At 55.2% G+C, this 24954-nt stretch overlaps 1 protein-coding gene across 1 annotated transcript; it reads left to right on the forward strand.

Moving 5' to 3' along the window:
* The first annotated feature begins 6790 nt into the window (after positions 1-6790).
* ZNF469 (zinc finger protein 469) lies at positions 6791-20726 on the forward strand. Its single transcript, XM_014942127.1, has 2 exons — positions 6791-13917; positions 14203-20726. Exons 1-2 carry the CDS (start codon positions 6791-6793, stop codon positions 19559-19561), a joined length of 12486 nt encoding a protein of 4161 aa, XP_014797613.1. The 3' UTR covers positions 19562-20726.
* The last annotated feature ends 4228 nt before the right edge of the window (positions 20727-24954 follow it).

Below are 24954 nucleotides of genomic sequence, written 5' to 3' on the forward strand. Positions count from 1 at the left end.
GAGGTCTCAGATGTCCGATGCCTCTGTTTTTTTAGGGAAGCAGATGCTTTGAAGGGCTCTACTCTCCCATGCCAAAACACAACAGAACCAGAACCAGAACTTGCTTTGGGGGCGGGGGGAGAGAGGGTTGAGACCTGACCCTGACCTTGCTCCAACCTGTCCCCATTCGCCCCGGCAGCTCCCGGCCCTGCTCGGCACATCCCAGCCGCCTTTCCTGCTCCGTGATGGGCAAGAAGCTTCTGAGCTAAACCTCGGGAGAGCCTCGCCGCTCTCTATCACCAGCCATCTTATTTCCTTTGGAAAAGACTCAGATGCTGTTTGGCCGTGGCTGGGGATGGGACCGGAGCGAGTGGCCGGAGCTGATTGACGCCCAGCTCCCACAGCCGCCCAGCTGGGGAATTACAGGATTTGCTTCTCCAGGTCACCCTGATCCATCCATCCCTTTTTGTGTGGATTGGGGTGACCTCCAGCCAGGGCTGATCCATATCCCATGTCTTCTCCCCTCCCTACACCTCCTCTCCGCTGTGTCCCATGGTGCAACCCCTCTGCCAGACATGCAGCCTTCTTGCAGCACCTCAGGGTTGGGCAGCCTGAAGATTCCAGGAGGGACCCCAGGCACGGCGCCAAGACACCGGCTTGCAACACCCCCATGTCTGACGGGGTGCCCAGGGACCTGCCAGGCTCGGCCCTGCCTGCCCCAGGACCTGCCCTCCTCCCCTATTTTGCATTATAAGCCGAGGAAGGATTAGGATTGTTTGCAAAATCTGGATCCCAAGCGAAAGTTGGATTCTCACCAGCTTGGAAATCCAAAGCTGTTCGGATCCAGAAAATCAAATTTGGATCATTGCGAGCAAGAAACAAACTTTCTGAATTACCTTCCAACTTCTTCTCGGGCCAGAAAAATCTGCTGGAAACAACTTCTCGCAGTGCTCTTTGCCCCGACACAGCCAGACCAGACCATCCAGGAGTGCATGTGTGTGTACACGCCTCCAGCATCTTTCCCAGCCCTTCTTACAAGGCCTTTTTCAAGCTGTAGCCACCAGGGTTCAGCTCCTTCCCGCTGTGGTTTCTGCCCAGGGGATCCTCCAGCCTCCCCCCAGCCTTTCTCAGAAAGAGCCTCTGTCCATCCCCAAACCTGCCCCATTCATACTGGGCAGTGCCTGGGCATGGGGCCAGCCCTGGTCTCCATCCCAGCTTCCCTCCTGGGGGACAAGAAAATTCCGGGGGCTCCCCAGGACCAGGGGTGCCAAGGGAGGTGTTGCATCCCTCCTGATGAGATGCTCCCACCCACTGCATCCTGACAGGGCAGGAACCAGACCCTATATCCTGCTTTTCTCTTTACTTGATCCGAAAATGGGTTAATGACAGAACAGGGTTCAATGTTTCTGTATATGACCCCTGTACTTTTGGGAGCAGTGAACGTGCGTCAACTCCAGGCTGGACCTTGGGCTGGCAGGGAGGTAAAAGTGATCCCTTAAAATCCAACCCCCTTTTCCCAAACTTGGGAAAAAGAGCCCTTTTCCCAACTCACTCCCAAGGTGTGACATAGGCGAGTGCTGTTTTGGGAGCGTGGCCTGATCCGGCACGCTACGGGATGGAGATGGGTGGGAGGTGGGCTTCTCCTCCACCACCTGCCTGCTCTGGGCTGGGCATCGTGGGGACCAGCACGTCACCACCCAGCTGGGGGGCACTGAGGGTCGGGGACGGTGTTGGAGGGGGGACCTGAGCTCATCGCTGGGTGCAGGGTGCAGGATCAGACCCGGCTGGTAACTGCCCTGCTGCTCCTCTCAGCACCTGCCGGAGGCTGGCTTGTGCCCTGAGCACACCCAGGGCTGTGGTTTGGGCTTTGGCCATCCTCAGCCTCCCCTTCCTCCTCTTCCTCATACCACTGAGGAAGATTCCTGCCGCTTGGGACCGTATCCTGACTGCAGTTACAACAAATCCCTGCAAGGCTTCGGGTCTGCAGGACCCCAACTGGCAGAGACAGTGGCTGGGATGCAGGGGATGGAGATGGGATGCAGGAGAGGGGGAGGTGGGACCCCACCTCTGCTTGGTTCCCTGGTTCCCACAGCACCCTATGACCACGCACCCGGCCAAAGCCACCCACCTGCGGGGACCCGGCTGGGGGTGGCCATTGACGGGGCGTTTTGGGGTGGGAACCCCTCCTTTTGGCGGCCGAGCGCTCCTCGTGCAGCCGCGGTGCCGGCAGCCAAGCCAAACACGGATTCCTGACATATTTTTCTCTTTTCCTTTGCAGCCAAGAAATTCATATTTCATGGGAGGTGAAAGTGAGTCCCGGCAGTAGCTGAGCGGCGGAGGGTGCCAAGGTACGGGCCAGCTGACAGCGCAGGGTCGGATGCTATTTTTGGGAGCCAGATGCTCTCCTCCTCGTCCCCGACAGGCTCAGGGGATGTCCCCAGCCCCCCCCAGGGATGCTTGGGGACCTCCCCAGCTGCTTTTCTGGCCCCACAGCAGCCCGACCAGGAGAGACAGAAAGTTTAAAGAGGCGCCAGGCTTTGAGAAGGGGCCAGTTCACAAGGGGAAGGGATTCTTCACAGCATCACCCCGCTTGGGTGGGATTTAAATCCTTTAGGCAGTGGTTAAATACCCCTTTTTGGGGACACAAACCCAAAGTGTGTTCAGAGGCACCCCTGCAGAGGTGGTGGGGGGGTTTCATCTGGGGACCACCACATGCCCCCTGCCCATCTCCCTCCCGCCAGCCGCAGTAAAGGGCATTTGCCTGGGTGATGCCACCCTGCTGGCATCTTGACTTTTTTTTCCTTCCACCCACTCCTACACCCGTCCCTGAGCCGCTGTTGCCGAAACCACAGTGCCTCCGGCCGCGATACCCACCCAGATAACAGCAGCCCCGTCCCGGGATGGTTGTTTATTCACCTTGCAGGAACACCCTGTGAACTTGCCTGTGCCAAACCCCGACCGGAGCCGCGCTCCTGGGACCCCCCACCCCAATCAGACCCCTTTACACCCAGCCCTGCACATCTCCCAGCCCCATCTAGGGCTTCTCTGGCCCGGGCACCCTCCATACAAATAGCAAGAACAGTCCCTGCTTTGCTAATCTCAATAGACGATGCAGAGAGCAGATAGGCGAGGGGAAGCATTATCGGGCCTGATTTACAGATGGAGGGCTGAGTCACCGCGATTAACTGACTTACCCAAGGTCATGCAAGGGAGAGGCCGAGCCCAGCGCTGAACCCGGCTCTCCCAAATCCCCCAGCGAGGCCATCCCTCCACTCCCTGCCACAAGGAAGGAGTTTTTTCCTTCTGCCCAGAGCGGTGCTTGACTGAACCCAGGCAGGAGCTGGGCAGTGGGGCTGAACCTGCCTCTCTGCAGGCAGCGCCGCCGATTCAGCCCTTTCTTCGTGCTTTGTTTCAGCAGCTGGTGGTGTTTTCTTGTTGGGTGTTGAGGTTTTTTTGCTGTTCACACTGACCGTTTTGTTTCCCATTGTTCTCCTCCAGAGTGGGGTTGAGCCCCAGGGAGATGCTTCACCTGCTTCACAGTGGGGGCATGGTGATCTTCATGGTGTGGTCCCCATAATGGTGTCCCAGCCAAGATGCAAAGCTTCAGCATCCTGCTGGTGGGATTCACAGCTCTTCTCTCCTGGGAAGTAGACACTACCAGGGCTGGGGGTGATGCAGTTCCCCAGGATATGCATCCTGGGACAGCCCTGCAGGAATAAGTGCTAGAGGGATGGGGAAGTGCTAAGGTGCTCGGGGGAGCACAGGCAGCCCTAGGGGACCCTCGGCTCTGCCCCTCAAGCACAGCTGGCTCTGGGGGTGCAAGGAGCTGAGCTGCTTGGCTCTGGGTGCCAGGGAGCTGGGGTGGTGAATCACAACCCACCTGGCATGTCAGGGCTCCCAGCAGGATGGGACCTGCCCCACGGAGTGGCATGCTGGGCTCTGCCTTGCCAGCCAGGCTCTTGCCGTCACTGCACGGCTTGTCCCTGTGTCCTCAAGACGCAGAAGGCTGTGGGTGGCGTCATGTCATCCAGCGTGGGAGGATGCTCCAGGGACAGGTGAAAGGTTTGAGCACCCGGCAGGGCACACAATTGTAAGTGGGGATCACTCTCCCTGCAGCCAGGCAGGCTGGCAACAGATATCACATGTTGTTTTTAAAGCATAACCTTCCTTTGCCCCCCTCCCATCCTTTTCCACCTCCTCTTCCAGGAGCTGAAACATTAAAACCCAAGAATCGATGCGAGTGTCAGAAGAGGAGCCTGGTCCTGGGAATAGGCTAAAGAGCGGGTTGAGAGTCTGTAAAAAAAGAGATTAAATGGTCCCTATTTTCATTTTATTCTGGGTTTCCCATCCCGCAAGGGGCGAACTATGTTTGAGCTGGATCCATAAACCCTCCGGTGATGGATGCAGGCAGCTGCCTGGGGAATATCACTTTAAATCAACACGCCCAGCCCTCCTTATCAAACACCCCATCGAACGCTGAACCTCACCGAGGGGCCCCACATTTCTGCACCGAGCTGCTCCCCGGGCTGCCCTGCCATCCGAACGGTGATGCAGCCAGCAGGAGGGACCCCCCCACGCAGGGATGGAGGACCCCCAAGCCCCAGCAAGGGGACAAGCGTCAGGGTTTGGGGGAATGAAGCCCTAATTTACACCGTGCTCTTATCTCCATGTGCCATCTCTCATTTGCATGGGATAAATTTATGCCCATATCCTGCCCAGGCTCTGCCACCACCACCGGGCATCCCGGCACGTAGATCCCCTTCATCGATGGGACAGTCCCACGTGCCACCAGCTCTGCTTTCCCCATCCCCTTCCCCGTGCCAGCCCAGGGAGCAGAGTGTTTGTTTCTCCTGGCACTCAGCACTGTTGCACCAGCAAACCCCAGCCCTTGCCATGCAAATCCTGCAGCTCGACAGAGACGCACACGAGCTTTTCCTTCCAAAAAAAAAAAAAAAAAAAAAAAAAAAAAGAAAAAAAAAAAAGGGCTCCTTTATGTGGCTGAAAGAGCACGACTGTGATAATGTAGCGAGCGCTGGCCTTGGGTATTTTATCTTGGCAAGGAGCCTTTGCAAATTTAAACAGCAGCAAACAGGCTCTGCAGTTGTGGCTGGAAGCAGCATAAGTGGCGCATTGTTTTGCAAGCAAAACCCCTGCCTGCCAAAGGGCCGCGTGTGAGCTTTGGCCGGCACGGGGGGGTTGGGGGGGTGACGAGGGCGATAGGGTCCAGCCATATCTATCAGCCCGGGATTCATTTCACTTGGTGGGGTGTGAAACGGCGGAGGAATTCGAGCCCGGCAGCTCAAATCAGAGCGGGGACCCCCCCCCAGCCCCAAGCTGCCATCCCCTCTTTTGCAGGAGGAGCGGCAGGGATGCAGCCATGCCTCTGCCATCACTATATATATATTTATATGATAATATTATTATTAATGCCTATGTGCTGCAGCAGCATCACAGAGCGCTGGGTGCTCCCCCCGGGTGCTGTGTGCGTGCCAGGCACTGAACACAAACTGAGAGACTGGGTGCAGGCAGCAGAGACCCCAAATAGATGCAGGTGGCTCCCCTTTTCTTGCAGAAATTCTTGTTTTCTGCTCAGATCGCTGCTGGGCGGGGATGGCAAGGCCGTGCAGCACAGGATGGACCCCAAATGGGGCTGGGGAGCTATAAGAATTACACCCAGGAGAAGACTTATAAACTGAATTTTACGCTCCTTTGCAGCCAGGTCGCCCCCTCCCCAGGTCCCAGCAGTCTCGTGCCTTTGCCCCCTGCAGCAGGCAGTAAAGAGGTGTTTCTAGTGAGGGAGGAGAAATAAACCCTTTCTGTTTCCAACAGACTTTTGAAAACAGGGGTTTACTCTTCTTTTTACTATAACCTGTGTCTGGGGCTAAAATCCTGGTGCTGCCTTTTTAAAAGGCTGCTCTTGACTTGTGCTTCGTGTCTAATGCCCTGAGGTCCTGTGTTGTAAAATCAGCTGGTAAATTCGGGACTCGGTTTTTACGCTTTCACCTACTTAACAGTGTCTAAAATTGCGAGGGCAATTTGCAGGGGATGTTGAAGTTAAGGCAGAGGCAGCAGATGCTCAAATCCTTTCTCCGGGGGTTTCAGGGCAATGGTTTGGTGGAGAGGTGGCGAGGTCGAAAGGACACGCTGGAGGGGAGTCGTGGTGGAGCAAAAGCCTTCTGCTGCACAGCCCGACCTCGTTATCCCTCCAGCCATGGGAGCAGGGTCACAAGGACATGGGGATGTGGGGACACAGGGATGTGGGGACACAGGGAGCCCTTCCCAGGACGCCTCTCCCAGCCCGGCCCGACAGCCCTTCCCGCTAATCCGTAGGTGGAGCTCTTCTGTCATCTTTTTCTGCTTATGTTGCTAAGTAGTACCCAGAAATAGCTTCTCTGGGAGGAAAAAAGTGCCTCCCTCAGCAGCTTTTGCCAAAGGTGAAATGCTCCGAGCATCCTTTGAAGAGCCAAAAGCTGAAGGGCTTTGCTCTGGGGGGGTTGTGCTGCCCCTTCCTCCATCTCCCTCCCCACCGCAGCGCCAAGAAAAGGGACCAAAATATCTCCCCTCCCTCCGCTGGCCCTCTCCCCTGGCTGACGGCCACTTTTTCTCTTCTTTTCTCCTCTCCAGGTCTGAAACGATGTGGCAGAGCCCCACCGGCGCTCGGGACCCCGTGCCACCCCGGCCCCGGGGAGCTGCTGCCCCTCTCACCGCCCCGGTGCCCATCGGCGGAGGACCATGCCCGTGACGGAGGGACGGCAGCTCGCAGCAGGACGGGAAAACGGGGGTTTCTAGCCTTTCCCCCCACCTCGGTATCATGACTGGAGAGACCCAGCATGTCTACACCATCGGCGATACTGAGGCCGGCCCCAAAGACCCCGACAAGGACTTTGGCTTTGAAGGCTGTGGGGAGAAGGACGGGAGGACACTCGGTGGGGAGGGCACGTCCCCTTTCCCCAGCCCCAAGGACAAGGAACCCCACAGCCAGCGGGAAGCTGTGATCCGGCCCCAGCAAGCGGGAAAGATCGACTTCAAATCCCTCCACTGCAAACCCAAGTTTGGCAACGATGGCGCCTGGGGAGAGGTCAAGGGCAGCCCCCAGTCCCCCCCGGGGAAGGGTCGAGCCCGTGAGCGCAGCCGGCGCTCGGGGAAGGGCGAACGGGGCCACCATCAGCTTTACCGGCTCAGTATCGCCGGCACCAGGCCCAACCCCACCATCGGCATCGCCTACCCCCAGCAGAAGGTGACCCCTCCCAAGAAGCCAGAGGCAAATCACGGCCCCGTGGCCGGCAGCTACCGCTTCCACGTGCCCAGCATCCCCCAGCGCGAGGCCGAGCTCCGGCAAGAAGACCTCGGCTTCGGCCGCTGCTTCCCTGATGCCGCCACGGCCGGCCGTACCTCTGCCAACTATACCTCACAGCCCGCTCCCCCCCACGGCCCCAAAGGGCAGCCCCCCGCCACCGGCATCCCCCTCAAGAGCCCCGGCACCAATGGGCAGCTACATTATTTAGAGTTTCAGGCAAACGGGGCCGACTCCTGGGCTTCCCCGGAGAAGAGCTTTGCCGGTGCTAGCTATGGGATCTCGGTGCAGAAGCCCAGCTCTTTCCCCGAAGGTGGCAAAGCCAGTGCCCACGGCCTGGGGGCTTTGCCGTGCCAGTACCCCTTCCAGCTGCTGCACGACTCGGGGAAGGAGCCGTACCGCAGCGACGCGGGGAGCCAGGAGTACCTGGAGGTGGGGCTCACCGCCGGCCAGCTGGCTCACGGCACCTTCGCCTTCCACTCCTCCTCCAGAGAGTGGCAAGAGGAGGCACTGAGCGGCGGCTCCTACGAGAGCGTGTCCCCCGAGGGCAGGCTGTATGGCTTGCCCCCGCCGCCGCCACCGTTCCTGCACCCACCGCCGCCGCCGGCCCCGCACCACAGCCCGCTGCCGTGCTGCAAGGGCAGGAGCGAGCATCCCGCCGCCGACCCCAATGGTGCTCTCGCCTCGTCTGGTGCTATCGACCAAAACCCAAGCACTTTCCAAGAAAACCAAGCTGTTTTTCCGTCTAGTTTACACTCGCCTAGTGTGCCAAAGCCAGTCGGTAAGAGGCAAGCCTCAGCGAAAGACAGTGTCCCCAGCCCGCGGCTGCTGGTCCAGAGCAGCCCTCTGAGAAGGAACATGCCACCAAACTCTCTCTCCCAAGTGCACTTTCAGAGCAAAGCCTATTGCAGTTCACCCTCGGGCAGCGCCAGCGCAGGATCCGTGCCTTTCGAGACAAGCGTTCCCACTACGGCACCCACCCACCCCAGGCTTGTGCAAGCCTGGGAAGGTGCCACTAAGGCGTTCTCTCCCATGGACCAGAATTCAGCACCTTATTCAAACCCTGTTGGAAACCAGTTCTCATTCGAGTGCCAGTCTGGCCCCGAGCAGAGGCAGCACAGGCAGAAAAATGCCAGGATGCCTTGGCAGCAAATACACCTCGCTTCTGCAATGCCCGGTCAAAACAGGCTAGAGCTGTCGAGACAAATCACCAGCCAGAAGCTCCCCTTCCCCCTGGTCACGTCGGAGTGGCAGGGGAGCGGGAAGGCTCAAAAAGGGCCCCCCGTAAGTAACTCTCCAGGGTATCACGGCAAAAAGCTCTTGTCAGCAGAGAGCCTCGGGGTCCAGAGGGGAGACCCCAACTCGACAGGCGCTTTCTCTTTCGAGAGTGGGAAGGAGCCAGGATCTCCCGCCTGCGATTCCAGAAGCAAAGCCCTCTTCTACAGCATGGGTCAAGCAGGTCCTCCTCCCTCCAGGAGCTCGTCAGGCTCAGCGCTGGTCCTGCCGCCATCAGCCTTGGTGGCTGCCTCCCCTTGTGAGTCCCCGCTGCCATCCCCTGTCCCCAACCCCACCTGCAGCAGCACCTGCTCATCGCTCTCCCCCATGTCCAGCAGCCCACTCAACGCCGGCTTCGAAGACAGCCAGATGTCTGGAGCGCTGACCCCCTCTCCCTTCTTCCAGCACCCCTGCCATCCCAAGGACGGCAACAAAACCTTCCATCCCTCTGATGTCCTGAGCTCCAGCTCACTTCATTACCACACCCTGGACTCCATCAAGTCCTTCCACTTCCCTCCTGATGCCCTGAAAGACGACAGCCTCCTGAAATGCGCCCCGGCAAGCCCGTTCCACAAACCCAGCATGGAGGTGGCCAAAGGATGCTCAGATGGGCTGGATGGGGAGCAGCCTCCACCGCCATACTCCTCCCATCACTTGCTGGCCAGCTCGCTCAGCAGCGCCAGCCTGGACCAGCTGGATGTCCTCCTGACCTGCAAGCAGTGCGACCAGAACTACAGCAACCTCTCCTCCTTCCTGCAGCACCGCCAGTTCTGCACCTCCCATCCCACTCCCCAGGGAGAGGGCAAGGATGCTCCCCGGGCAGCCGAGGGGCGGAAAGTGCTCCCCTCGGAGCCCCCCAAACCCCCCAGCCTGGGGCTGTCTCCAGACCCCCAGGCACATTTGTTGGCGTTAAACAAGAGCGATGACTTCTTGCTGGATGGGGAAAGCAAAAGCGAGGGCAAGGAAGATGCTCTGAAGGGCGGCCTCTTCAACGGGCTCACCACCAGCTCTCTACCGCTCACCGCCTCGGACCTGGACATCGATGATGCCAAGCTGGACAGCCTCATCACCGAAGCCCTCAACGGCCTGGGGTACCAGTCAGATAATCCAGAGATCGACAGCAGCTTCATAGACGTGTTTGCTGATGAAGAGCTGACAGGTGTGAAGGCAGCTGGTGGTGGGGTGTCCCACAAGACAAAGGAAGCCCTGGCCTCAGAAAACAAATCAAAGCAGGCAGCAGCCAAGGAGAAGGCAGCAGGCCAAGCCAAGGCTGGCTATTTTTATGAGGACGGCCATCCAGGTGGGGAGCAGGTGAAGAGAGGGGCAGGGAAGCAGCACCTTCACAAGGGGAGGGCAGCACAGAGGTTGGCAGCCCAGGAGCTGGATCCAGGGGCAGCAGGAGCAGAGAGGACGGCCAGGCTGCGGGCAGGCAGGAAGAACAGCATCCCACCGGTCACCACCTCCTCCAAGTCCACCTCTAGCCAAAAGCATCCCAGGAAGCTCAGCCAGGAGCCTCCAATGAAGAGCGAGGTGGGGCAGGGCATTGCCACCAAGAGCTCCAAGCCACCCCGGTTTTCCATGAAGGAGATGAAGAAGCGGAAGCCCCGAAGCGGGACATGGAGCAAGGAGCTCATCCACAAGATTGTGCAGCAGAAGAACAAGCTCCACAAACTGCAGGTGAAGAGCAGCAAGCAGGCACAGTTCCCTCAGGTTGCTGAGAGGCTGATGCCAGCTGCCAGGGAGGGCAGGTTTCAGGAGTATGACTATGTCTCTGACTCGGATGATGATGGGGCAGAGTGTAGCAAGCCCCGGGGACGGAAGAAGCAAGGCACGGGATTCGTCAGGAGGACCAAGTACAGCTTTAGCAAGAAACGCCCAGGAAGAAGTGAGAGAACCAAAGAGAAAGATCCAGCCTGGAGCTACAGCCGGAAAAGGGACAGTCAGAAAAGGGAGGCACGGGAGCATGGGGGTGTCTCAAGCCAGGGGGATGGCGAGAAAGAGGATTGTGCCACCAGAGTCCGAAGACGGAGCAGCCAGTCGTCCACCGGCAGCAACCACAGCGATAGCATGCCCAGCGAGGTGGGCACCAGCCCACCCCACACTGATGGGGCTGGCTCAGGCAGTGAGAAGGGACGCACGCAGAGGAGGAGGCGTTCAGGCAGCCCAGCACGTGTGCCAAGGACTCCACTTAGCCTTCCCGAGGAGAGAAGCCCAAAGAAGAGCCAGAAAAACAAAGAGGACTTTCCCAGGGGCAGCAGGCCGTTTGGCTCAGCCAAACCTTTGGTAGCTGGCTCCAGGACATGTCTGAGTACTGAACCAGATGTTGCTGTGATGGACTGTGCAAAGGAGGAGCTGTTGCCACAGGCCCAGGAGAGGCAGCTGCCCAGCACAGCCACCTCGGGCAGGAGCCCCGTCAGGCTCTCCTGTAAAGAGGGGGAAGAAGAACCCAAAGTAATAGCAAAGCACACGAGTGAGGCAGGAGAAGCCACCCTAGAAGCTCAGGACTCACCTGAGCTGACCATGGTCAACCAGAGGCATCAGTTTGACCCTTTCACCAGTGATGGGCTGAAGTACCATGCAGAAGAGCTAATTGCTACATCCCACGGTGGTAACGAAGCTAGTCCTGGCAACGTGAGCGCTGCGTACTCGGAAGCGGGCATCAAATACTTGAAGGCCCATGAGCTCTGTGACAGTCGGAAGGACTATCCTGCACCAGTTGCCCCATATGGAGGGGATGCAGTGGGGATGATGCTCACTGCCAAGGCGGCCGATCCATACATCAGCAGCGACAATGCATTTTTCAATCCCAAAAGTCTTCCCGGTCACTACGATGACAACCTCTTCTCAAAGCCCCCAGCCTTGGGCTCCTCACACATGGATGACATGTACTTATGCCGGGATGACATCAACACCAGCTCCTTTGAGCAGAAGCACGCCAGCATCTCCCCTTACACTGCAGAAACACCGCAGGGCAAGGTCTCCTCCCCTCTCAGCTTCGATTCCTCTTCAATATTTGGAGAGCTTCCTGTCACCGAGTTTGATCCACCACTGTACGAGAGTGTTCCTGCAAGCAAGGATGGTTATGTGACAACATTCACTTGCCCTGGAAATCCCCCCAGCAAGCCGCTGCCCTTTGAGCAACCATATCCACCATTCATGCCAGAGAAAGACTGGTCTCTCATGGAGGAGGTGGCTCCAATGCTGCCAGAAGACATGACTCAGTTCCACAACCTTTCAGTGGAGAAGCCACTAGCCAAGAAATTCCCAGAGGAAGGACCTGTCCCCACCAACCAACTCTCCCTGCCGCTGCCGGAGAGGATAACGGATTATAACGTGACCTTTATGAACAACATATCAGATGATGACCTGGAGATCAAGCGATTAGTCACAGAGCTGGAAAGTCAACTGCAAACCAGCAAGCTGGATAACGAGGCCTCCATCGCCCTTCAGAAACCCGAGCAACACGTTGCTGCCCATCTGCGAGGAGAGGTGGCCAAGCAGTTTCCACCACTGCCGGCTGAGCAAGAGACAGGCCAGGAGAAAGGACTGCTTTTGGCAGACAAGCTGGACACTTCAAGCCTCTGCATCAGGGAGAGGCTGGGAAGCGAGAAGCCGGCCATCACGAGCACCCACAGGGACTATGAGAGACCCAGAGAGCCCTGGCCCTGCCCGGTGGAGCTGGGCTCGCTGGAGGCAGGGATGTGCACACCAGCCCCACTCACCACGGACCATCTCTGCTCCAAAGACAGCGGCGAACAGCTCCGGGGAACTGCGACTGCCAAGGAAAGTGACTCTGGAAAGATGGAAAATGGGTCTTCCTCCAAAAGCCTACCTGGCTCACGTACACCAGACCAAACGGAGGCTCCCGTCTACACAGACCCTGTGACAAAAAGCCCTCCTGTTGTCACCGACTCCATGTTCCCCAAGATCCTCAAGGCAGCAGAAGCAACCAAAGATCCCCTGCCACCCCTGCCATGCCAGCATGGTGCCGAGAGCTTCCCTGTGCCAGGGAAAGCAGATGAAAGCCTTGCTGATGCTGCAGAGCTGGAGGAGAAGTTTGATGCCCATCATCCAAACCATAAACCTGAATTTGGCTTTCAGCAAGGTCCCACCCCAGCTTTGGATCTCACCTTTTCACCTCACGTCAAAGAGGTCCCAGATACAGAGGAAAGACCCTTAAGCAGGCCCGAGTCACCCAAAATGGCAAAACACACCATGGACTTCAAAGAGGATGGTGGTGGGTCTGTGTTGACAGAAGAAACAGAGGAGAGGAAGAGCCCCACCACCTGCCCAGCTCCCGGACCCAGCGACAAAGCCAGCAAGCAAAAAGTGCTGCTGTTCAATATGTTGAGTCTGCCCAAGGAGAGTGACTGTGGCTCCCAGAAGATGTTGGCATCCCAGGAGACATCTGCCAACCCTCTGCAGCAGCTCCAGCTCTTCGTTGCTCGAACAGTGAAAAGCAATGAAGAGGAGCTGCTGATGCCATGCTTCCCCATGCTGCTTGCTCCCAGCCACCCCTCTGTCACCACCCGCGTCCAACCAGAGCAGAAAGAGGAGAGCAGTGGTGCCTTGGAAGGAGAAAATCAGACATACTGCCCTGCCCAAGGGGAGGGGAATGTCCCCATTGGAGGCAACGTGGAAAATACTGCTGCCCCAGCGAAACAGGCTGTGCTTTTGTCCGGTGGGTGCGAGCAGCTGGAGTCAATCGGTGCGACGGGCTCTTACCCTGCAAAACAATCCACCTTGGTGAAGCCAGAGCTCCAGAATAATGTAACGGAGCTGCAGCACTTAGCAAATGAACATGTGGAGCTGAATGACATTAATATCTGTGCAGATGGTGTTTCCCAAGAGCGTAATGACCTCTCGCCACTCGAAAACACAGTGGTGACCCCACTGCCAGGGCAAGGCAAGAAAGCTGATCAGCTCGTGGAAGAGCAGGAGGAAGATAAAAACAAAGAGACCTTGGCATTTAAAAAACATGAGCAATCCCGTTTAAGCCGTAGTTTGCTGGAGAAAGAAACGCTGGGCAGTGCAGCAGCAGAGAGGCTGGAAAGGAATCAGGTGGGACAGGGAGCACAGCCCCTGTGCAGCGCTCCCGCAAGTCCCACCAGCCCCCCTGGTTCCTCCAAGGAAGAGTTCCACCAAGATCACCACTTGGTGCCAGAGGCGAAAGCCAGTGGAGTCGGTGCAAAGGTTCCCAGAGAAGGAAATGGCAAGAAGTCATCCCTCAATGGCTGTAATTACACAAGTGAACCTCTGGCCAGCTTGCCCTTGCTGGCCAATTTTTCTAACCCCAAGTGCTTGCAAAGTGCTGGGGCCAAGGGAGAAGAAGTCCCCGTCTTTGGCACTCAGCTTTCAGAAGAGAAGAAATACAGCGCATCCCTGATTAATGCATCGAGTTCTTTCGTCATGAAGAGGTGTCCTCCTGAGGTCGACAGCCATCACGTCCATCACCCCACCATGAGCCCTGTAGAGCAAGCGACATGGAAAAGGGCACCCACCTTTCCTCCCTCGCTGCATCACTGTGGGGCTGCACCAACAGAGGTGGTCAAAGACAGTCTCCCTGATGGTGTTTTGGGTAACTATGGACCACCTGAAAGAGAAGGGACAGCAAGACTCTGCACTCTGCTGCACGCTGATGATCTGGTGGGCTCTGCCTTGGAGATGGATGGTCCCCAGAAACAGCACAGGAAGGACTGCTGTCTTCCCTGCTGTGGTGGAACAGAGGTACCCAAAAGTACCAGTGCTGTGCTGTCAAGTTCTCATTTCAAAGAAAACCAGGCGTGCACCATCACAGATTTGGTTGTTAACTCCATTCCTCCAGAAACCCAAGATTACCCAACTCAGCCCACGACAGATCTTCTACCGATCATCAGCGGAAGAGAGGTAAATCTGAATGAAGAGAACAAGCTTGAAAGCTGCTCTGATGATGGAAATAAGCATCAAAGTGACACGGAGTCTTTGTCCAATGGTTTTGTTGCTCAGCAGGTCCCAACAGGTGCCAGAGGTCTTACAGGGACTGGAGATCTTGGTCCTGCTGAGTTAAATGGCCATGAGTTTTCAGAGGCAGCAGAGGTGAGACTCAGTGGTCTTTCCAAAACCACAGAGAGTGGAGGAAAGAGTTTAGAAGGGGAGAAACCCAAAACCCATGGGACTGGAGAAGCTGGGAGTTGTGTGTTAAACAATATGGGCCAAGGAGAGGACAATTTGCATACCAGTACTCCAAACCCTTCCCAAAATGAACTTCACAAAGAAAAGAAGCCAAATGGGCTCCCAGTGACCTGTGACATTTGTTCAGCCACTTTCCGGTCCAAGCCTGGCCTGACCAGGCACAAAGCTGTCAAGCACCAGGTGAAGAATGGTGGTGTACCACAGCCCAGCAGGACCGCCAGATCCACTTTGGTTCCTGCAGACAAGACACCAAAAGGAACCCAAAAGATGCCCAGGAGGAGTCTGAAGACTTTGTTCAAAGATAAAACCTGCAGCTCACAGATGCCAACCGGCAACGTTGATGACATCCCCAAGAAAATATTCCCAGACCTGGAGAAAGAGCCCAGCACCCAGATGCAAGAAGTGGTCAGCAGAGTGCTCAGCGACCTCAGCGTCATCTCCTTTGAGATGTCCCAGGAGCTGCACCGCACACGTGTTCTGCAGAGGGAGATGAAGGCACAGGGACCGCACTCAGAGATGAAGGGAGCAGGCGAGGAGACATCTGGGAAGCTGGACCCAGCACAGCAAACCAGGAAGGGAGAAAAGGGCAGAAGGAGCCAAAGCAAAGATCCTGGAGATGTGAACAGCAATTCTGAAAAGAAGCTAAACAGGAAAGTGCGACGAAGGAAAACAAAGGTATTTCCCAGCAGCAATGAGTCCAATGGTCCATGTGAGCTGGAGAAGGTGGCAGGTCCTCCCGCTGCTGTTCTTGGCTCCAGTCTGCCCAGGATCATGGAGGGCTTGCATGAGCCAGGTGGTTGCATCTCCACAGAGGAGCAAAACAGGTACAAGTCAATCCAGCACTCTGAAAAAGCTAAGCAGTCCCCTTGTGCAGCTGAGCTCGCAGAGGACCCAGGTGACAGGATGGTGTCTTCAAAGGAGACAGTCAGCAAGGACTTAGTAACGGGCACAGTTGCCTGTCCTGGGGAGGTGGAAGATCCAAGTGGAGTGGAAGACACACAGGCTTGCAAAAAATGGGTTAGTGGGTTTGTGAAGCAAGTGGAGAAAGGATTGGGCAAGGTAGGCAAAGAGCAGCATCGTGGTGCTGATGGCACAGAGGAGATGGATGCTGAGATAGGAGACAGTCCTGCAGCAGGCAGCAGCTCTGGGAACCAGAGTGGTGTCCCACAGAGTCCCACGGCTCCTGCTGAAGAGGGTCTGCTGCTGGAGACACGTGATTCAGAAGCCACCCAAAAGGCTCCCAGGCAAGGGGCTCTGCAGACTGCACCGGGGACCAGCCCTCCTCCTGCCGAGCCGAAGCCCTGGGCGAAGGCAGATGTGCCACCAGGCAGAGAGCAATGTGTGGAGAGCACAGCTGTCTCAGACCTCCAGAGCTTGTTTGATGATGACTCCACATTCTCCCAGCTGTTCCCCCGAGATGACCAGTTTGTCCGGAGAAAGTGCACACGGGTGTATGGGAAGCGCAGCAAGAAACCCAAGGCCATCACCGAGGTAAACCTCCAGCCAGCAGGTGCCATTGACCTCTTCACAATCCAATTAGCTTCTGACCTCAGCGAAAGCAGCTCTTTCTGTGTCACCAGGGAGGACCCTTGCGAATACGAAACCATCTCCGTTGACGATGCCTTAATGCTAAACATGTGTCACAGCAGCAAGGCAAAGAGTGAAGATGCTGCTCCTAGTGGGTCTAAAAGCATTGCGCCGAGGTCAGACTGCGAGAAGACTGACCAAGGGAAGGAGGACATTGACCTGGAAGACAACATGCTAACCTTCTTGTGCCAAAACAGCCAAGTGGACAACATCCCCAGCTTGAGCATCTGGGGAAGCCTGGAGAAGGAGGGAGAAAGCCTCTCTGCCGAGGACATGTTTGACCCTCTGATGGACCTAGAGGATGAGCAGTCGATCAGAGAAGTGAGCTCTGAGCCCCCCGACCTGGCAGAGGAGCCCTACAATGGTAAGGCTAATGAAGATTCAGACTCTCCTGAATTTCATACCATTGACATCGAGATGCTGAATGCAAAGCTGAAAATGAGAGACATGTGCTTCTTCGGCTCTTGCGAAGATCTTCCTGGCCACGGGGAGGACAATGCTGTGAGTTTCAAGCCAAAGCCTGGCCAGCAGAGCAAGCACAGAAGCAAGCTAGAAGATGGGAAGCTGGGGAAAAACCGCAGTGAGATAACCATCAAGGCCAAAGACAAGCAGTACAAATGCAAAGTGTGCTTCCAGTGGTTCCTGACATTAGGGGAGCTGGACTTCCACAAGCTCTCTCATAACCCTTCCCCTCCACCTACCTGCTACATGTGTGTCCAGCGCAAATTCAGCTCCCGGGAGCAGCTGAGGGACCATCTGAAGGAGAAGCATGCCAAAAACAAAGCCGGTCTGTGGGCTTGCGGGATGTGCCTGAAAGAGATCTCCGATGTCTGGATGTACAACGAGCATCTCCGGGAGCACGCCACCCAGTTTGCTCGCAAGGGGCAAGCCCAGAAGTCCGTGATGGGCCTGCCAGCCTGCTTCGGTGAGGACAATGCTGCTGTCACCCACTTCCTCAACACCATCATGTATCGGAAGCCCAGCAGGTCCTCCCGGCACGCCGACCCCAGCAGCAAGCATGCAGTTAGCAGAGAGAGCAAGAGCCCCAAGGAGCTGCCCCTCGAGCCAGAGGCCAAAGCAATGAAAGACCCCTTGGAAAGCAATGTCAAGGTGAAGCCACCTGCACCCAGCTCCTCTAAAGCGTCCGCCAGTCCATCTCCAGAGCACATGGCAAAAAGTGAAGGCACCCCAAAATCTGTCCCCATGCACCCGGACTGCAAGGATCCTTCCAGGGACTGTCATCACTGTGGCAAACAGTTTCCCAAACCCTTCAAGCTCCAGCGGCACTTAGTCGTGCACAGTTTACAGAAGATTTACTTGTGCCACAAGTGTCCGATGTTCTACCAGGAGACCAAAGAGCTTCGAAACCACCTCAGTCAGGAGCATGGGATAGTGGAGGAGCAGGAGATCAAGCACACCACCCTGTATGCCTGCGAGCTTTGCGCAGACGTCATGCACGTTATCAAGAAGTCCTTCATCTGCAGCATGTGCAACTACACCTTCTCCAAGAAAGAGCAGTACGACCGGCACATGGAGAAGCACCTGGCGGGAAGCAACAAGACTTTCAAATTCAGAGGGGTCATGAGGCCTGGTGTTGCCTCCAGAGAGGGCAAGGAGAAGATGAAAGAGGACAGCTCTCTCCGGGAGGGCATGCCACCGAGCAAGAAGAGGAAGGTTGCTCACCACAGCAGCTCACTCCCGCGTGGCTCACCAGTCCACCTGGACCACACTAGTGACCTTCAGTTGGTAGAGGCTACAACTCCAAGCCTGCAGGCTTCCACTGACTCCTTGCCTACAGCACCTGGTGACCCAGGGCCACCCCAACCCTCTGTGAAAACAGAAGACCTGGTGGGTGACTTCTCCGACCTGCTGGCGGAGATGGAGAAATCCCAGTTTGACACCCTGCCTCCACCACCCTGCCTCTCCCCATCTTTGCCACAAGCTGTGGTGAGCAGTCCGGAGCTCGGCCATATCACTGCCTTGTCTATCGAGGAGCTGGAGAAAGGAGCGTTTGATGGGAAACCACTTCCTTTCTTGGACTCACCTGAGTTTACCATTGACCTTGCTGGGTTGGCTTGTAACCAGGCCACAGATCAAAAACTCTCTCCTCCACACCTGACCGAGAAACGTGGCTACACCAATGCCCATAAAAGAACAAGCATAGGCAACAAAGAGGAAAATATAGGGGGTGTCCTGGAAAATCCTCATGCAGCCACCGATGCCATGGATGGAATCCCATTTCTCCAGCTTGCCAAGAAGGTCTCAGAGCTTCCTGCCCCGCCAACTGAGGCTCCACCAGCCAAGGAGACCCACAAGTGGTGCAACCCCAGTGCCAGTGATTCCTCTTCTTGGGAAGGTGCATCTAAGGCTACATCTCCAGAAGCTGCGTACAACTCCCTGCCCCTGAAGGAGAAGACCCCATCTCCCACGCTGAACAGGGCTGCCAAAGAGTCAGCCCTGCAGAAGAAGACCACGGGCAGCCAGCCCAGCAGTGAGGCAGCTCCTAGTGTAGGCAGCCCCGGTGGCAGCACCGAGGAGGGTCAGCAACCCATCTCGGGGAAGGAGAAATCCACGCCCGAGGCTAAGGACAGCAGCACTAACACCAAGGACCAAGGCGGCAACCCAAGCAAATCCACCGGCCACCAGCCCAGAGGTGAGGCAGCTGGCAACGCCGTGAGACACAGCCATGTGGACCCAAGCAAAGCCACCAGCAAGCTTCATCCCAAGAGGCGGAAAGAGCACAAGTCCTTGAGCCACCGGAGCAGCTCTGGCTCCCGGGAGAACATGGAGGGAGATGGGAAAAAGAAAAAAGCCCGGACCCCATGCCCAGGAAGGAGCGAGAGCACTGGTGAGCTCAAACGTGCCAGCTGGAGCAACGCCGAAGCTTCTGCCCTCTCCCCTGGGAGGAGGGAGACACACTGCAACAAACTGGTACCCAAGCCCAAAACGGGCACCCAACTGAAGAAGACGGTCCTAGACACTTGCAACCAGAAGAAGGGAGATCTCCGTCACGCCAATGGGGACATGAAGCGCAGGAAGGCCATTCTGGGGAAGAGCCTCCATCAAGTGTTGGCCAAGGGGCCAACACCATCCCCGCGTGGCTCCTTGCACAGCCCGCGCGCCGCCCGGGGTGCCAAGCCGGCCAGCTCGGCCAGCTACCGCACTGCCGAGTCCCAGAACAACCTGCTAAGCCAACTCTTTGGGCAAAAATTAACTAGCTTTAAAATTCCTTTAAGAAGAGATACTTCAGAGTAATTTATGGAAGTGACTTATGGTGATCCTCAGCTGCTTTCATGGGGTTTGCAAGGGAAAAATTATCAAAGCATTAAATTCGTTTGTGTAGCATGATTTCTCTGTCTAGCTTAAATGAACTTGCACTGCAGCCTCTGTGAAATAGTTTGCTTTGTGTCTACTAATCTACTTTAATTCACCTGATTTATCATGCAAATGCTAGAACTTTGATGTTGCTGATGATTTTCATGAACTGAAATTGTAATCGCTTTGGGCAGACTGAATCGTCGAGAGCAATTGCTTTATTGCAGAAGTGCTGAGGTTATAAGGATACTTGCAAATCTCAGACCCTTTTGAGACTGTGTCTGTGTTATCTTTGTACAAAGTACTTGAAGAGATGAACTTCATTCCGTAGACGTCTTATTCATAAGGTGCAGTACACTGTAGAAAGCAAATTTTTTTTTTTGAAGATTTTGCACAAATAATCCCGTACAATTCATTTAATTGGGAGCTGGCCTAAGAGATGATACAATTAAAAGGAGGAAAAAAAAAAAAAAAATTAAATTAAGAATCGAGTGTCCTATATTTTGACAGCCATCCCTACGAATTTGTTTCTACGTCGTCGAGAGAATAACGAACTGGCTCGGGGGCTGCTGGGGGCTGTCGGAGCCCTTCGGAGGATGCTGCCACTCTTTGACCACTGTAGACGACGTAACCGGAGGAGAGCCGCCACCGCGAGCAAACTGCACCTTGACACTTGTGACAAACTCTGATTTTTTAGGGTTGGGTTTTTTGTTGGTTTTTTTTTTTTTAATGTGGGTGTGCGTGTGCGTGCGTGTGTGTTTTCTTTTTGTTGGGCTACGGGGGGTGGGGAGGGTTGCGCAACGACAAAACTGTGCCAATTTACCGCACCAAACCGGTACTGTCCGAGTGCCCTCAACGGTATCACTTCTAAACTCTCTTACTGTATTGAGTTAGTGGCTATATAGGTATCCGCTTTTTACTATGCAGTTACTGGTGCTATTCTTCTTTTGTAATGTGAATACAGACTTCCTTGATTGAGAAATAAAAGGGAACCATTAGGAAGTAGCCGTTACCTGTAAGATAAAACGAAGCAGGAAAAAAGAAAAAAAAAAAACCCAAAACATTATAAAAATCCAATTTTAGGGAAAAAAAAAAAAAAATCCTGTATGCTGGTACTCCATAGTGTCAAAAAGGTTACGTCACGCTAAACGAGCACGTTATAGAACCGAACTTTTGAATCTGGTAAGAAATCTCAGGTGCAAACGAGGACATGGAAGATAACTAAATACTATTGAAATACTCCCAAGTCAAGGAGGTGAAGTAATGCACTGATGTGATATGAACAGTCAGAGTACTTTGCGTCTGTCCTGCAATTATTATTTTTGTTTTGTTTTAGATTTAAAAGGAAAAGAAAAAAAAAGAGGCTTTATTCTGTTAATATGTATCTTTACAATTCTTTGTATTGTATAAAAATATTGTAGGTAAATTACCTTGGGTGCAATGTGTTCTGTCAAAAGTTTTTATTTTGATATTTTGTCAGAGAAGCAGAGAGAGAGCAGGAAACGCCGTTTTATGATGTTGTATGTGTGCTTTTAAAGTGCCTCTTTAATATTGTTAAATAAAGTATGAGATGAAAATATGGGGTGGTACTGTAAAATCATACATGATTAATCTTTTCAAATATATTCCAATATTTTCACAGAAATTTCCTGTCTGCGTGATGTCTGTGGGATGTTCCTCCTTGGTTGTGTCCCGTACCCTGCGGTCCCCATGGTTCCCTCCTCCCACCCACATCTCTAACCAAATGATGGTATTTCTAATTTACAGCAAGATGCTTTATATGTCTTCATGGTGTCCTCTGTAAAGTGGCCACGGGAGGATGTTGGTGCAGCTGCCATCACCTTGCAATCATTTGCAAAGCAGTGGAGCTTCTCAATGGTGAAGATGCTCATCCATCTCCTCTTCCCCACTGCATCTTGCCCGACTCCTGCTCATGGACCAGGTGTCTCCTCCCAGGGGGGTGTAAAAAAGCCCAATGTGATGGTGATGGCCCCATTTGGTCATCACCAGCTGGTGATGGTGGTGGGCCAGTTTGGCCATCATCAATTGGTGATGGCCCAGTTTGGTCATCACCAGTTTGTCCTCAAGCTGACCTCTGCCGGCACAGCGCTGAGGTCTGAAGGTAGGAGGCTGACACAAAGCCGGGCATATTATATTCTTTAATTACTGTTGCAATCATAACATTTAAACGCTGTCAATGAGAGATAGCTCCTAACCGCAGGCTAGAATCCTTGCCACTTGGGGCTTGTAACTAAAACTGCAGGATTAATTTGATTAATTGATAGAATTATTTTCCAAACTACTCTTTTGTTTATGGAGGCTTAAAATGCTTGCCGCCTGCACCCTCCTGGTGTGTTGCAGAGTGGAGATAAAGTGGCTGAAAATAATTAGTATGGCTTAATTTAGGGAAAAAAATAACCTCAAAAGAATTTTGCAGAAAATTTAAGGCAGCACATTTTACTTTGTTTTGGCAGGAAATATTATGGAGCTGGAAATGGGACTTTTATGTTTTTCCCTCTACTATATTTCACCAGGGCTGCAAACCTACGGGGCAGAGGAGTATTTCATGCCTGGTTCTTACTGTAGCTCTCCCACACCTCCAGATTCATAACCTGGAAATGAAGTCCCCTGGGAGCCACAGGTCTGCTGCAGGGGATGGGACGTGTCCTGGTCCCTCAGCAGGTGTGGGGACACCGTCCTAAAGCAGCACCCACCTTATTGCAGCACAAGCCACGAGCAATGCTCGCCTCGGGTACTGCTCCCTTCTGAACGCTGCTCCCCAGGGAGATGCTGGCATCATCCCTGCAGCTCTGAAGGCTGAAATATTTAATTCTGCCCTTTCCCCTCTCTAAGTGAGAGTCGTTTGGTTTTTTTTCCCCCATCCTCTCCTGCCTGCTCTCACCCACATCGCCCTCCCGCAATCTCAGCGCCTGCCAAGCGGCTGACACCCCCCCCACACCCTGTCCATCAGCTCCCCTCAGCTCCGGAAAGCCCCCGGTTTTGCTGAGTCCCGCATTATCCAGCAGCACTTGACACTTGGAAGATTGCAGGCCCCTTGTCAACGTAATTCCAGCGAGGAAGGCAAAGCCGAGCGGCTTCTCCCGGCTGCAGATTAACTTGCTGCTCAGCGGGTGCCAGCAGCACGGGGGGGGACACCCAGGATGTCTGTGGGTCCCAGGGCTGCACCCTTTGGGATGCACAGCTGGTTTGCACCATCCTCAGCCCAACCCACACCCTTCACAGCTGGGGACAGCCCTGCAGCCAGCCCCGGGGGGTTGCAGGATGGCTGGGTCTGAACCAAGGGTGCCTGAGGGGATTTCTTGGCTCCTTGCCACCACCCTAAATTCTTCTCAAGCTGCTGTTTGCTCTTCCAGGCCCCCCCAAATCCAACCGGCCTTTCTTCTCAGCTCCACACCCAAGTTTCTGTGCTTTAAGCCTCCCTATAAAGCCCAGAAGATAACGGGATCCACCACGGTTGTCACGCAACTAGCAGGGGCTAAAGATTAATAATTTCTTTTCTTGCTCTTGAGTCAAATCTGGCCGTTCCTTGCACAGCAAGAATTTAAACCCTGGCTCCCACATCCCCCCTGGCCGTATGTACGTGATGGGAGCCACACACACCTGTGGGCTCCTGCATCCTTGATGCTGAATTGCCTTCAGGCAGGGAAACCCCAAGCCAGGGTGGCTGCGGGGTGCAGGGACGACGGAGCTGGGGAGATCATGCAGGAGCCATGCAGCCACCCAGGAGCTGCAGTAATGCCAGCAGTGATGCCCCTCAAGCCACAGCCTAGTTTTGCTACCTGACCCCCAGGGATGGGAGAGAGTTGGAGCATCACCCCTATAGGAGGAGATCACCAGCAGAGGGGAAGAAAGAAGCACTGAGAAACCTCAGCCTTGAATCTGGGGCACAGGGGGACCGCTGAGCCACCAGCAGCATCCAGCATCATTTTGCATCCTTTGTTTTAACCCCCAAAAACCTTCATGCTGCCACCGCAGCTCCTGGCAGCCCTGAATCCAGCAGCATCAGCTCTGCACGGGACGTGCCCAAGCTGTGGAGGGGCAAACCCAAGCTGTGCCCAAGCCATGCCCAAATCACAGGGGGCCGTGGGCTGCTGGCAGCTGCCTGGGGCTGAGCAGCAGGCAGGTGACAAGTGGCACCCAGGGCCAGGTTCTCTTGCCGGTAGGTGGCAGGGCCCTTCCGCAGCGCACCCAGCCCTGTGGGTCCTGGGCTGCCCGCAGGCAGGGGATTTGAGATGCCACCCCTCTCTCTTGGGACAAAAGGAAAAGAAAACCCTAAAAACGTGACTTTTTTGCAGCTGGAAATAGCTATTTCTGCAGCCTTGGCAGAGCGCTGCCAGGGGACGGTGCCAGCAGCTGGGGTGACCCACGGACACCCAGACCCACTTCAGGGTGCTCAGCGCAGCCCCCCAAGCATCACCACCACCCTCCCCCGAAATACGGCCGAGGCAGCGCCTTAGCTTTTCCCCCATTTACATTCCTCTGCCGCTTTGGGGTGCTCAGTGCAGCCCCCCAAGCATCACCACCACCCGCCCCCGAAATACGGCCGAGGCAGCGCCTTAGCTTTTCCCCCATTTACATTCCTCTGCCGACACCTCCTCTCCCCGCGTCTCTAATAATATCACCCCAGATTAATTGGCACTAATACAAATGTACACAGCTCCATAAAAAGATGTCACCTCGCTCACAATGGGGGAAACGGCTGCTCGCGCATTATCTCTGCTCTGCAGGCGTGTAATTCACTCCTCGGGAAAACACGCTATTTATTCTGTTACCCTATAACAATCTCTCTGCAAACACAACGGGATCGGGGGGGATGGGGGGGGTGGTGGAAGAGGGAACACCCCACCAGGCTGCTGTCACCGGCACCGTGTCGGTTGTCCCAATGCAGGGGCACCCGTGGGTCTCCTTCCTGGTGAGGTGGGATGGGCAGGAGATGCTGGGGCTTGGGGACATCCCCGCAGCAGGGATGCAGCCTTTGGCCTGGAGTTGTTTGATGTGACTGCAAATTTTCGGGCCTGGGGTTGGGGGGGTGGGGGGGGATAGAAGAGGCTTTGGGACAGTGCCAAAAAAGCTAATTAAAAGGACACTGGCAAGGAATGTGCAAGGAGAAGGACTGCAACCTGTTTCCTCCCCGGGCAGGGCTGCACACTGGGTGTTCTGCACCCAACGGCTCAGTTGAGGTTTTTTTTTTTGGCTTCTTATGGCATGGGTGAGATGCAGCCCCCCCAAAGGGTGTGACAGTGACCGGGGTCTGTCCCCTCAGGCCCTCAAAGGACGCTGCCGCCGCTTCTCCCAGCACAAAGAGCCTGCTC

Source organism: Calidris pugnax, unplaced genomic scaffold (assembly GCF_001431845.1).
Source record: "Calidris pugnax isolate Ruff unplaced genomic scaffold, ASM143184v1 scaffold28, whole genome shotgun sequence".
NCBI lineage: Eukaryota > Metazoa > Chordata > Aves > Charadriiformes > Scolopacidae > Calidris > Calidris pugnax.

Bases quoted from the DNA above. Each gene is read 5' to 3' on its own strand.
- ZNF469 (XM_014942127.1), top strand. From the start codon at position 6,791: ATGACTGGAGAGACCCAGCATGTCTACACCATCGGCGATACTGAGGCC. The intron at 13,918-14,202 runs ATACAGCGCATC...TCTGGTGGGCTC, and splicing joins CAGCTTTCAGAAGAGAAGAA to TGCCTTGGAGATGGATGGTC.